The sequence below is a fragment of the Ptychodera flava genome, chromosome 8 (assembly GCF_041260155.1).
Source record: "Ptychodera flava strain L36383 chromosome 8, AS_Pfla_20210202, whole genome shotgun sequence".
Classification (NCBI taxonomy): Eukaryota; Metazoa; Hemichordata; class Enteropneusta; family Ptychoderidae; genus Ptychodera; species Ptychodera flava.
In genome coordinates, this window is record NC_091935.1 from 13,225,071 (window position 1) to 13,240,522 (window position 15,452).

The window sequence follows — 15,452 nt, forward strand, 5'->3', positions numbered from 1 at the left end:
AGAAACTACAGTTCTACTTTTAGCCTTTAAAGGGAGGGTGTTGTCGGAACTCTGCTCAAAGGTTGCCAGGGACCCCTACGACCGATGTAAACACTGTAACTAGGGTACGTGGCGATTGATGAAAGTTAAAACACGTTTCTCAACAATGAACATCGTAAAATTTAAATGTTGCAGCTATGTCGACCTGATGCATCGAGATACCATGCATACAATACATTGTTTGTAAATAAGAAAGTCGCACACGCGCAGTCCCGACAACATCCGCCCTTTAATTCACGGCACCTTCGCTGATCACATTTAATTTGAGTCGATGACAAAGCGTGTTCAAAGTCACTTTACTCTCCTTTGTGATAGTTGCGATATCGAACTAACAGGGCGAGCGGTTCACAAAATGACGTCACATATGTGTAGTTTAACTTTGAATCCCTCAAACCCCTCCCTTTTCAAATCTAGTGATAATAGTCGGATAGACAAAGGAGGTTGACCACCTTTATCCACCATGAAGAAATTTGACCTAGCTTTTTTGTATCGAGTTGAGTTGAAAATTGATGACAGGGGTGTATGAACCCCTGGTATAAAAAGAGGCAATCTCATGCACTTGGACGCACAGGTTATCGTAACATTGCTTGGATAGTCGTTCCGAGGCGGGCGGCCGAGGTCACCGTTTACTTGGAAAAAATAGACTCTATTTTTTCCAAGTAAACGGCGACCTCCGGCCGCCCGCCTCGGAACGACTATCCAAGCAATGTTACGATAACCTGTGCTTGAACGGGGTTGTGTGCAGCTGGCAATCACTCCAGCCTAACAATATACATGGGTGGTCAGTAATGAAGGAAATGCATACTCCTAGAAAAACAAAACAAATAGCAGCTCAGAAAACTGGAAGAATACCCGAGGGAAACATTTCGATATATTAGCGTTTTGTGATTCGCATTAAGGTAACCTTAAAAGGTTCCTAGCTGATGATTTTTCCTACAGAGGGACGATATTCAGTCGGTTACTGGAAAGTCGTCTTAAATTTGACCTTTCTTCAGTAAGGCTTTGCTCGTCAACTTCACAATTTCTCTTCGACAAATTTACATGTACCACGTGCACGTGAGAAAGACCATTGTTGCCCATGAATACAAGGATATCTTACAATGGGGCAAGTTTAGAGTGTTCAGAGGTGGCCACGTGTCCCATCACTTTATGAAAATACACAGTATGTTTTCACAGTAAGGTGGACTCGAACCCACAGTGCGTGCATGTAGACTTTTGAAACGCGATGCCCAGTGTAGGATTTCACGGCTGGCAAAAGAGAACCGGCAAGAATCACAATCCGGAAGGCAGTTGCAACGACCGCTCGTCTCATGCCATGCTACGCCATGCCATGCACTGGCTTGGTTTCCGTTTTTCAGTCTTTTCGGTCAATTGAATGTGATTGAGGCATGGCAAGTTCATACCATCGTGCAGTGCGCCCACACATTTCGTTTTGTAAGCTATGCCGTGCTTCTAGGAAGTGTAGACTACACTGCGTCCTGACCTTCAAAGCTGTACTTATCGTTTTAAAGGTTAGGCGTCTGATACCCGGACTTTTCACTACTAATTCATCTCCCTTTTTGCGTATTATCATAAAAAAGCGATTCAAATATGGGTTTTCATTAAAAATTAGACTCAAAATCGCTGATATGTACTAGTCAATGAAGGTCACGGCGTAACACACACTTCAAAGGTAAAAGATATATATATATATATATATATATATATATATATATATATATATATATATATATATATATATATATATATATATATATATATATATAAAATGTATGTATGTATGTATGTATGTATGTAAAGAAGGGCTAGGTTTTGTATAAGGTCCACGTCCAGCTTGAGGTGGCCACGTGTCCACGTGCCCCATAGTCAGGTCTTCCCCTCTACTCTCTATGTTTTTCCTAACGGTTAGATACACGATCGACACTGTTTAAGGTCTATTGATACACCTATAAATTTTATCTTTGCCGCGGGAGCTTTGCCAATATTGAAGGTAAAAAGTATCTTTTTCGTTTTGCTACAACACGAGCCAGATTTTTCAATCTCAGATCCTGAGCTCCAATCCTCCCAAATGCAGCGACTGCTGCTGATAAATATTATTAGTTATCATAAAACATCTTAGGATATGCTACAGCAGATACAAGCGGTTTGACAACCCCGTCTTAGATGCATGCCACCGCTGTGAACGTGTCCCATGTGACCAAAACACAGGCGCTTGGCACATTGCTGGGATAATAATCGTATTTAATATGTAGAATGTCTATATACGACTTGATTATTCAGTAAAAGAATCACCGTACGTGTAGGCCTATAGGCCTACATGTTGACTGGCATTGTACCTATGGCTGCCTGGCTCGGGCCCGGCGAACGCACTGCATAATCATCAATGTGTAGAATGTTTACATGACTTGATTATTTATTAAAGAATAACGGTACGTGATATCAATGTACATGTCGGCTAGCTTAACCGAGCGGCTGTAGAGCTCTGCAGGGCTTGGGCCCGGCTTGGCCCGTTGTCCACTGCTGCACAGACAAGAACTCTAACTAAAGGTGAGAAAGTAATTCACAGCCCGATTTCATAAATCAGCGAAATTCACGAACTCTGAGCGTTTCCGGTGATAAAAACTGGTCAACGGTCAGATGGTTGCATAAACAATCGATCGACTGGCCTCTTTTGCCTAAAATCATACCTTACCCTATGCTACTGGCGAGAAATCGTCCTGAAATCGGCTGGGCACACCAACCCAGCGCCGGCCATTTTGAATAAGCTGCATTCAATGTACGCGTCCAATGAGAGAAGAGCAATGACGTCATCTGCCAAGGGTTGTATGCACAGGCGCATACATTGAATGCAGCTTATTCAAAATGGCCGGCGCTGGGTTGGTGTGCCCAGCCGATTTCAGGACGATTTCTCGCCAGTAGCATAGGGTAAGGTATGATTTTAGGCAAAAGAGGCCAGTCGATCGATTGTTTATGCAACCGTCTGACCGTTGACCAGTTTTTATCACCGGAAACGCTCAGAGTTCGTGAATTTCGCTGATTTATGAAATCGGGCTGTGAATTACTTTCTCACCTTGAGTTCCTGTCTGTGCAGCAGTGGACAACGGGCCAAAGCCGGGCCCAAGCCCTGCAGAGCTCTACAGCCGCTCGGTTAAGCTAGCCGACATGTACATTGATATCACGTACCGTTATTCTTTAATAAATAATCAAGTCATGTAAACATTCTACACATTGATGATTATGCAGTGCGTTCGCCGGGCCCGAGCCAGGCAGCCATAGGTACAATGCCAGTCAACATGTAGGCCTGTAGGTCTACACTAATAATCGCGTACGGTGATTCTTTTACTGAATAATCAAGTTCAATATAGACATTCTACATATTAAATACGATTATTATCCCAGCAATGTGCCAAGCGCCCATGTGGACCAAAACGTTACATAAAACTTGAAACATTAGATCGTAACCAATGTACAATATCAGGTGTGTACATGGTCGCTTCCTTCTCTCCTAACATCAAGGCCTTGCATTGGTAAAGAATTCAGTTTGTATTACCCCTATTTGTAACAATCAACCCTATTTGTAACAAAACCTAATTTTCAAAAAAAACTTGGCCGTATTTGTTGAAATCTTGATGAAATATGCATATTTGTATTTTCGGGAACGATTTTCTTTTTTTTCCTTGTCGACGAGCAGTTTCAGAAAAAAAGAATTTCGACAAGGCAAAAAAAAAGAAAATCGTTCCCAAAAATACAAATATGCATATTTCATCAAGATTTCAACAAATACGGCTAAGTTTCTTTGAAAATTAGGTTTTGTTACAAATAGGGTTGATTGTTACAAATAGGGTTGACATGGCACCCCTATTTGTAACAATCAACCCAATTTGTAACAAAAGCAGTTTCAGAAAAAAGGAGTTTCGACAAGGAAAAAAAAGAAAATTGCCCCCAAACATACTAATATGCATATTTCATCAAGATTTCAACAAATACGGCAAAGTGTTTTTTTTTTAAAATAGGTTACAAATAGGGGTAATACAGCAGTTGGTATTTTGATTCTCCAGAGTTCACGGAGCTACGCACTTTACAGTGACCGTCTAGATTCTGAATTATCCCAGTACACATGTGACCCTTGACCTCGAAGCAAGGCATAGCGAAAAGGGTAATGTTGCAACATTACCCTTTTCGCTATGCCTTGCTTCGAGGTCAAGGGTCAGAGTTCACTGCAATACTGGATCGGAAACTCTGTCCATGTAATTATGAAATACCGGAGATAAGTTTCTTCACCAGACGCAAAATCCAGTGTATATTGCCGTGAACTTTGAAACACATTTCCAACAATTATTCTCTTAAAATAGATAAGGCTCTTCCTCCGTTCTGATGAGGATATAAGTTCTTGTTACGGCAAAATAATAAATTAAAGATTTTGACGAAACTGCTTTTTCTGCATCCATGGGTGGTTGAAATCTTTGATATTGGACCAATTGTAGGCAACTCATATTTTTCGGACCCTCACAACGTAAAATAATCTATCCAAATAAGTCTATCTTACCCTGTTATATTTGCATGCAAGCAACGGGCCAAAATTTAATACAATCGATCGAAAAGAGATAAATGATTTCTTGTCAAATCTTCGCATTTTTTCGCTCTTGCTATACATGTATGTGAGCCCTATTCTTGCACAGGTACTACTCATGGTTTATAACATCATTCATTAAAATATTTTAAATTTACGATAGTACGTGCCTGGAAATTGAAAGACTTTAACTTTTGCTCAATTTATCATAAGAAAACTTTAAACCATGACCTTTGGAATGAAGAATAAAAACTCAAGTGGTCACCATGACAATATTTGGCACTAGCGAAAACAAACATGGGTTATAACCAATATGCCAAAAGATGGCTTCTTTATCCCTGAAATTTGAAATTCAAAATGGCCTCCAACCCTGTGATAACTTTATGCGGAAAATTAAATTTTCGCATTTTCACAAAAATAAGCTTGTGACAACTTTGTTTACTCCATGAACTTCCAAATGAGCTCCCACAAGAGGTAGACCAAAAGGGTTTGCAAAATTTAAATGGTCCGAATATCTGTCCCCAAGGCGCATTCGCACTATGGCATAGAATTTTAGTATCCGTACAGTTTATTCGAAATGAAGCTAATCGTTGCATATACATTACATGTATCTATCCCTCTGGTTTTCACGGTTCAGACTCTGGCTTTGTACTTGTCTTTTACGTCAAAGCTATTTTGTACATTGTCAGTTTTATGCCCTCCCGCTGCAAGGACACCAGTGTGCCCACGGATGTTTGTTTAAAGGCTAGTTTGGCGTCAATATCTTGCAAGGAATGTGGCCAAGTGTTAATTGCAAAGAATGCCTGGAATTGCACTAGTAATGACAGAATAATTTGTGCAGTCAGCCTTTAATTGTTAAAGAACGACAAATACGGACGCAAAACCATTCAGTATGAGGGGCTTGAAAGTCAAGTTATTTGTCAACTTAATCCCTGGTAAATGTTGGATTGAAATCTGACACTTAAGGGGTTATGTGAGGTGCTTCCGTGTTCACGCGAAACGTCAATGGTGACCGGACGTCCTTCACTGCATGATTATCAAAATCATTTGAAGATACGCAGAAAACAAACGCCAAAGTCGAAAACATTGAAGCGGAGGCATACCCCACGATGAGCAAGACTTATCGACAGATAAGACAGTAGCCTTGGTAATCTGGTTGTACTTTGAACAAGACTGCTGTTAGTACTTTGAACAATGTCGTTAACTGCAGTTATCGGCAGAACCAAAAGTACCATGTACCAGCTACACGTCTAATGTGGTTTTCGAATCGCTATTCACAAACAAAGATAACCATATCTGTGCCAGTAGTTCCAAGTCAAATCGGCCAAAAGTTAACTCAGTTCTGACAATGTTCATCTTGATAAAAAACAAGCTAGTTCCACATTTGACTGAGTCCAAATTGAATTCGGTCCAATGTCACTTTTCTTGAGAATGTAAGACTTAATTCAGCCACAAAGTGACTCTGATAATAACCCTAATACACTAATCAATGTGTAGCTTTCTTTTTTTTCTACTTTTCGTCGGATGATGTGTACCTAGTACAAAGAATTAGGGTATAAAAACTGATGGAAATCGTTGGAGCTGTCTTTCATTCGCTCCATACATCAGCCGAGCCGAATCCTTTTACAAATATAATCCAAAGCAAAATTTTAAAATTCAAACATTGGAAAGCATGATTTCATTTTAAAATGTAGACCACATTGAGATCAAAGTCAAATTTTTGTTCATGTGAAGGACGAGTTTGTTTTAGCTGAGTTGGCTTTGGTCGAAGTCGGTTTTGGCCAAAAAGCAGCGCCTACAGGAGTTGACAGACAAGTGCTTGCTGCTTCGCAGCTCAATGTACGATCACAGTCCCTCCACCACGTCGTGGAGAGACTGTGCTACGATGTACACTTCTTAATTGGTAATGTCACTGTTACATGTAGTCGCATTTGATAGTTGACAGCGTGGAAATTCAAATTTTTACCATACCTCCCTCGCTTCTAACATTGCGTACAATCCCAATTAGATTCATCAAAATATTGTACAGCTAATTCTGTCAGGTCCCATTACAATCATACATACTCTGTACAAGCTCCAAGTGATTGTGAAATATCCGAAGAGACATACGCCGAAGTTTATTTTTCTAATTGGCCATGATTATATCTCTGTGTAAAAGGCAGAAAAGCTGGCTCTTCTAGCCCTGGATAAACTCAAGCATGGCGTATCCAATTCTCTTGTTCTTTTCTTCCTTCCAGATATGTTTATTTCCTGCTGTCCCGTGACGAGAAAATGTAAACATACCTGAAAACGTTTACCCGTCAGGTAATTCATTTCTCATATTAAAATAATTGAGTTTATACAATATTTTAGAAATTGTAATCAAAAAACATATGCGATCGATCTGTCTTGTGATGTAATCCAGATATTATCTATAAGGTCGAGAACCGAGATGAAAAAACTGTAATAATATGATAATCATAAATACAAATATTATCGCGTAAAGATGACAACCACATGCTCTGATGAAATTAAATTTCCCACAATAAGTTCATATTATACCCTGCCCAAACGTGTCGGTTGGTCGTTTCATTACGATAACTTAAACAAAATAAAAAACGTCCCTGATTATGCCTAAGGGTTTTTGGCGTGGAAGAGTGAAGACCTGTTTACATGTAAACATTTACTCCTAACAGCTTGATTAGTCCAACGAAACGACGACATGGCGTACAAAACATCGGCCCCTGCACAGTTCCGTTGCGTGGTCGATCGATTCTTCACACTTCGTGTGATAAAAATGCTTTGAAGAAGATATTCAAACAAGAAAACGCAGAGAAAAGGCCAAAACATGAGATTTTTAGGAGAAATCTGAGAGTTTGGTCTGAGTATACATATATATATATATAGAGAGAGAGAGAGAGAGAGAGAGAGAGAGAGAGAGAGAGAGAGAGAGAGAAACAGAGGAGAGAGAGTATAGAGAGTGAGAGTCAATAAAAAGTTGAAGATAGCGTAATAAACCAAATTCTGCTGTTTCATTAGCCGTAATCTCTATGAGTAAGCAGAAACCAAACGTCGATGTCATGCACAACTGTCATGGCTGAACTTCTCACGTGGATGCAGTGTCAATCAAAGCAGACAGGAAACACGTGCTTGTTTTGTACTTTCGCAAGATTTATCTTCACTATTCTCACATGTAACGCCATACTTATTGGAGAGATGTATTCTGTCAACAGGGCGCCATCTTTAAATTCAGATATGTGACAGTAGCTATTCATCTTCTGCGTGATTTTTCATTTCTGAGTCGTTTTGTGAGTCGTGTTTATTTGTGTCTCTGACATTTACTATCTCCGGAGAAAAAGTACACGGTACATCTTCTTGTGAAAAAGAGCTGGCGGGACTGAGAGGGCACAAAAACAGAATCAGAAATTTCAAGGGATTATGTCGAATAACGTATTTAAGAAACTCAGTTTCAAGTTGACGAAAGAGTTGATAGTTCCGCATGGGTGTAGCTGTGGAGTCACAACTTGCAACTTATTATACCTGATGAACCTGTACCCTGGCCATCATCATGGAGCATTTCTATCATCGGACTGGAATGCGGCTACTTTAACTATACAATCTGAAGGTGCCGATAGACTACGGCAAACCCCCGAATACGTATGCGCGTTTTCACCAATTTGGACAAAAAAACTTGCATTCTGCATGTTCATACGGGCATTTGAACTATTTAAAGAGTACGTTATGATGGGAATGAAGCCTGTTGGTTGGAAATTCTTAGTTACAAAATATTAGTGCGAAAAAATGCTTAAATAAAGTCCAAAGTAATTTCTAGCAGAGCTGTAAGAGTAAAAGACGTGCATCGACATACTACAGCACTGAATCGTGTGTGGTGTTCACGATTCGAACTCTTGTATGTTTATATTTCACAACTGGCACTTTGACATCCGCCACTTGAAATTTCTTGCTCTTCTAACCCCGATGAGTACCGATCTCTTTAAAGCGGGAAGATGCCGTCAACCAGATTTCATCTTGTACTGTTGATTTTGCAACTGTATATAAACACGGTAAAAACTGGATACAACGGAAAACCACTTCCTTGCCACAAGTTGATCGATGCACGGAGGTACAAAAAGATGTTGCCATCATAGGAGCGTAGCATTTTCTGAAGGGACGTTACAAACACAGACAGTGGTGACTATACATTTTCGAAAGAAGAACGACGATGGCACCTATGTTTTAAGGTACACAAATGACTGAACCACTCGTCATTACAATTTTGAAGATCACTGAATCCGGGTAGCTCATGAACCATAACGCTTACACCACTCACTGTTGCCAGTTGGTATGTTTCAATTATATTCTTTGTAGGGGTTTATTACAAAGTTTATCCGAAAAGTAAATATTGCCTCGTATTAGCGATAATAACAGCCACTTGCTTGACACAAATATGTCGGGACAAGATTCTGCACTTTTTTAAAAGTAACATTTGAAAGATTCTAAACCGCCGATTGTTACAGATTTTAAATATTTAAACTCAAAACTTCTCTATTTGTAAATTCTGACGGTGTTTTCTCGCCTTCGGTCGGGAAGCTTCGTCAGCTGTTCGAATTCTTTCCTGAAAGCATCTTTTATCAAATGTACTGTAAGGAATCGAACACCCAGTGGGGTTGTTGCAGTGACTGACGACAACTATACGTTATATACCGTTTCAAAGGACTTATCAAGCTGTTTGGTGTAAATTTTTACAAAAACATATGCTTCACTCCCACGCCAAAAACCCTCTGGCATAATCGGTGGTTACTGTGGTTTAAATTAATTTCTTTACGATACGACGACCAGACTTCTGATTGGTAAGACAATGTGGGTTTTTCTGCGATTCATAAGGGCATGTGGTTTTCATCTTGTGCACGATGGACATTTTCACATCATTTTCTAATCAATGTTATAATGCGATTACAAACATTTTCTTCATCATGATTCTCGATGATATTTTAGATCAACTTTACATTTAAACAACCAGATAGACTAATGAAACATGCCTTTTGCATGTTCGAAAAACATTAAAAACAACAGGATCATATTTTAATGTGATAAATGGATCGCCTAGCGGGTTAAGGTTAGAATTGAAGTTTACATTTTCGACAGAAGTAGTCCGGCAGAGAGCATATTTGTCGAAATAATTAACTGTTGTGTATAATACATCAGTTGGAGGCAGATAAACACACAAAGTAACCTATCATCGGCCCTGTATCAGCTTGCAGAGATCGTTGACATCGTCGCCCTGTACTATAAGTGATTTTTTTCCATTGTAAACAGTTTTGCTCAGAAGTGAACAATGACAACGAACCTGCACTTTGGCAGACTTCCCAACAACACTGTATACGATGTACGTGGTGCGTGTATCGATGGGGACTTCGACCATTATTGGTCTTGTCGCTGGCGAATAAAAATCGAGGGACATTACCCTTGTTGCTGTGCCGTGTGTTGCCCCTGTCGTCCTCATTGATATTGAAACTTGAATAAAGAAAAACAAAGACTGCAGCAACAACAAATCTACATCCCTTGATTTTATTCGCAACGAAGAAGACTGAAAAGCATCCGCAGAGTATCTATCTTTCAGCCTAAGATATTAGCGCGCAACGAAAATGTTAAAAAAACAAGCCAATCCGTTGGTAGCCGATTATCACGTTTTGACCACCCCTATGCTCAGGTCAAATTCGATACATGCAGTCGTGTACAGTAGCAAGTGTCGACACGCGTGCGCCAGGTGTCCAGTGACACCTATACTTCAAAGAATGAAATTCTCTATTGACCTCTTCCGAAAACAAAAATGATTGCACGAGTTTCATACGACCCAGAACTATTATTGGTTTGTGGACTTCCTTAGAAAGAGAGCATGACAAGTTAATATTGGTTTACTCGCAACCAAATCACTACTCTGGTTGTCGCCAACTTTGTTGTCGAAAAGTCAATTGTAATCTTGTTTGTCTCAACTTAATCCTATACTAGTCTGATGTAGAACCTCTTGTATGAATATTTCGCTGGTAACAGTATATGTTGAAAATCGATGGCAGACGGCAGACAATGTCTGAAGACGTCACTCATATAATCATATATATTATATATATATATATATATATATATATATATATATTATATATATATATATATATATATATATATATATATATATATATATATATATATATATATATATATATATATATATATCCCGAAGTATACAAACGAACCCAAGTTCGGCGTACTGAAAGTTAGACGGGCTTACAAAGATTCTTTTTCAGACTGTTTTGTCGTGAAGCTGAAAATTGATATGCCATAAATATTTTACGGTACAATGAAACTGCTTTATAGTGCTATGTTTCATAATCATGTTGCCTGCGTGAGTGAGGAAGTTGTTGAGCTAGGTATTAAAGCTAACCTCGATGCGAGGGTTAAACCAGCCGAACATGAGAAATGGGAGCGATAAAAACATGTACTTCAAGGAGCACGTACAATTACTTTTTGCCATTATTGTGAAATATTCAGCTGAAGCGGCTGAGTATGGGGCCTACTTTTTAGCAACGTCTCCCAGAAAAAATATCAGTATGTCACGTGCTGGCAATTCTGATTTATGGAATGACTTAAATATTGTGACAGTTACATTACGAGAGATCTTGTCATTTTACAATCCGGGCACTGGACACGGGCCAATAATCAAGTATTTATCTAGTTCTGACGAAAATGACTTGGCATTTGCGATGTTTAATGCTTACGGATTCGAAAATTGTGAGACAGAAATAACTTGCAGAACACGCAATGCTTATGCAACATTTTACATGCTATCGGCTTCCAGGATGACCTTGCATGCAAGTCGACTTTTTAAAACAAATAACCTTGCATAACCCGGTAAAACGAAGACTAAATCAAAACCCTGAGGCGTGTGTTTCCTGTGTAATGAAGATGAAGCTAGATGTATACAATACAGTCGGAATAGGATATTACATTCCTTGACATTTGGTGCAGACATCACACTCGCAGGATATATTGCACTCGACGCGATGACAGATTTTCGGTGTCAGAAGATTTGCCAAGTCGGTTTCTCGAGCACTTCAACCTTCTGGCGTCTCGTGTAAGGAAATATTAACGTCACGGAGGTTTTGTTGTTAGCGCTCTTGTTTTCTTATTTGGGGCAAATGGTTGTTTCCTTGCGACGGATGATACAACACACACAATATTAACATGTGCCAGAAATGATTATGAACTATTTCACAATGCATCGACCTATTACATCAGATACTTGGTGAGTTTGGACGAAAGTCTGGACCGGATCTCGAAGACGATATGCCACATGTTTAGTGTCGATTACCGAGCGGTCTGACATAGTTTAGGGTTTAAAAGCTCAATTACACACGCAATTATTGCAAGATAAAATTTTCATGAAGCAATAGGGAGTGATTAGAGCAATATACATTAAAACAATTGATGTTTTCGATTACGACTGCGACAGTCGTATACTGCAAGAAAAACATTTAAAACACTAGTCCAGGGGATTGACCATTAGATTTAATTTGGACAGAATGGCCAGCATGCTGACATGCAAACTTTGTTTCGCGTTCCAAAATGTGACCATTTTCAAAGGTTTTGCATTGCATTTTTACTGGAATTCCAAATTTGTTTTTCAGCCGACTGTCATTTGAATATAATTTTTTGCGTATTAAAGCAACAAAGCTACAATAAAGCAAGTTTTCGCTCAAAAGAATTGCTACCTCCTTTTTGACCACCCCTTCCAAATTCTAATGGTCAATACTGATGCACACGGCGACTTAATATTAGTGTTTATTAAAAAGTCTCAGAAGCAAGCTCTATCCAGCTTGTCTTTCAACTTTCCTTACAGAGTGCCGGTTATATTTAAACAAAGTAGTTCAAAGTGAAGGAAAGGTTTTCTAGTGACAAGCATAAAACAAAACTTCTGTACTAGTCTTTTGTATGGAGGGCCAAACTGCAGATGCTGTAACTAACGATCCCACGTAATCTTTCCAAGTTACTTTGTGAAAGGTTTTCTAGTGACAAGCATAAAACAAAACTTCTGTACTAGTCTTTTGTATGGAGGGCCAAACTGCAGATGCTGTAACTAACGATCCCACGTAATCTTTCCCAGATACTTCGTTAGCCATTCATGAAAAATAGCAGCGTAAATGCTTTATTTGTATTTCTGGAATTTTTCTGCTTGTTGGTTGACGCAAGCGATCTCCAACTTAAATGTGATATCGATACAAGTTCCGAAAGCCACGGTTCAGCCGGTATATTTCATACTCGAATAATTATAACAACTGTATTAAATCAATATTAATGAAATGTGAATATTGTTGAAGTGATCATATTTACACATCATCACGATTGCTTGTTTTGCGGCCCTGTCACATTATGTAAATCCATGTAGGGGTTGCTAATTTATGCATCTGCCACATACGCGCAGATTTTCCATGGCGTTCACGGCATAAACTGTTGAAGTCAAATGATTTACCCCTGGAGTTTTAGCTCGTACTTTACCCTTACTGCGACAGTTATGCTTCGCGTGATGACTGACTGTTAAAGTTTTCTCCCAAACATTCTGGCAACGAAGGGAATACATAAGCTGCATGTGCTTGTTAAGGAGCAGTGGAAGATACTGTGCGCAGACCGTGAGCTGTCACGTACAATCTGTAAGGAAACTTTGACAATAACGTGATATACTAGTATCTGCTCAAGAAGTCAGCCCCTTCTAGGGGATCCACATGTCCCTGGAATTTCCTACTCCAATCCCAGATCTCACGGATTTATGTCCGTCTACTCTCTGTAAAGGACGCGTAAAAATCTCTTCAAACAAATCCAAACCGAAACTCCTTTGTGGCATCATGGCTTTGACCGGCCAGTGTCTTTCTGATATTTATGACAAAGCATTCTAAATTCTTTGATAAGTGGAAATCTGGGATTAGTTTGGGTGCAAGGTCACAGTACAAATTGAAAGTAAACCCTAGAGAAAGAGGTTTATGCATATGAAGTCATTATTGGCCACGTTAGACACACAGTAACTGCATATCATGATGTACATTTTGTAAGCTTTGAAGTATTTGCAAAAACGTCTTTTGATATGGTGGAACTTTGGAAAATACTTCTACAGGAAGGTTTAACTCAACAAAAATTGTTATTCAGACTCGAAATTATACATCGATCAACCTTGAACTCAACTGGTGGGACTTAGGAAAGCAGGCATACTGCAGTAATTAAGCTCTACAATGCCAGTAGGTTACGGCTGTTTCTGGTTACGATTATGACCACCTCCTGTAGGTTACTTGTACTGCTGGTCGAACTAGGAGTAAATTCTTCAAAAGCGTGGCGTTTACAATTTCCCGCTACTTCTCGTAAGCCGGGTTACGCTAAATATCATTTCACGGCATTTCATGAGTGTGTTCTGAATGGAGAAAGTGACACCGCTTTACCGGAAACCGAGCCAACCTTCTACGCTGAGCCAGTACTGTTTACCTTCCCCACCCCCGTGGCGGTTCATAAGACACTAAGCTATCGAAGCGTAAATTTGGTCGCTAATTGAACCGTTGCTATGGGTAACAGACTATTAATCACATGGTTATATGACTGTTTACAATGCGATATTATTCGATTGATAAATGTCTTGTGAGAAGAAGGCAAATGAAAATTCCTCACCACTGCTTTCTGGAAAGCTCCCACCGTGTACGTTCCACCGGAGCGGTACTCAATTTTGGGCATTTCTTCGTTGAAAAGCGAACACTTGTGCAAAGTATTGTTAGGCCGACTGATGTGGTCTGTCTCCACCACCACTAAGTCCTTAGAGCTGAACGTTACCAGCGCAACTCGTGTGGCCCAAGACGTCACCGTAAAGTCGGCCAACAGTTTCTTTACGAACTTGAGCTCGTTGAAAAAGTTTTCTATTCCGACACTGCCTGAACTGTCCACCAGGAACACCAGTTCGACTTCTTGGTTGACAGTGTCGCGGAGCAGTTGCACGCGTTTCTTCAACTTGTCCCCCAGCCTTTCAATTTCCGCTTTTTCCTTCAGCCCTTGCTGTCTCACATATTCCTGTCGTCTCCTCTCCTGCAAGATACTTTTATAATCGTACGAAAATCCAGAGCACGCCAAAAGTAGAAGTAAAAACACCGAGCTGTTCCCCATCTTCTTAAGGCAAAAATCTATCGGTCGAGGAAAAGGAATTTAGCATGTCCTGAACGCACCAAGTAACTTCGTAGGCTATTACTAGTGTTAAAAAACACAAGTTAATAGCGGGCAGACTTCATAGATATGACTCTGCTATGGATGTCCTCAGCACGCTGTCTGGTAGTGTTTGTGATAGACTGAGCTAAACAGACTGGCTAAATAAACTAGAGCCGTCAGTTTGACACATTCGGACGTAAATACATGCCGCTTTGTGCATTCTTTCTCCCAATCATTGTAAATATAATCACTTTGCTCCACGCTGGGTCATATGGCTACTCCCATTACGGTGCGTCCAGTCCAACGGCCGGGATCCATTCACAGCCCGCATGAACTTAACTCTACTCGGCACAATTTCGACTGATCACCTTATACCTTTTAACACGCATAAAATACGGCTAATGAAAAGACTGCGAGCAACACTGCAGGAAGTGGAGACACCCGATCCAAAGTTTTAAACCCCGCACTCGTTGGAGGGCATGGAGTGATTTACGTTTGCTGCCGGAGCATAACACAATATTTGTACTCGTGCTGTGGATGAGTAAGAGATGTTTGGAAAGTTGAGATAAGAAGACAGGAGGAAATGGATACATTCAAATGTTTTTTCCTTTCACGTAGATATAGTGGTCATGGCCTT

General features: G+C 39.9%; 1 protein-coding gene across 1 annotated transcript in view; it reads right to left on the reverse strand.

Annotated features, from left to right (window-relative positions):
* LOC139138527 (sushi, von Willebrand factor type A, EGF and pentraxin domain-containing protein 1-like) overlaps positions 1 to 15,321 on the reverse strand; it is a 55,640-nt gene extending 40,319 nt beyond the window's left edge. The window contains 1 exon segment of the mRNA XM_070706937.1: positions 14,291 to 15,321. Coding sequence (XP_070563038.1) covers positions 14,291 to 14,776 — 486 coding nt within the window. The 5' untranslated portion in view covers positions 14,777 to 15,321.
* Positions 15,322 to 15,452: the final 131 nt, after the last annotated feature.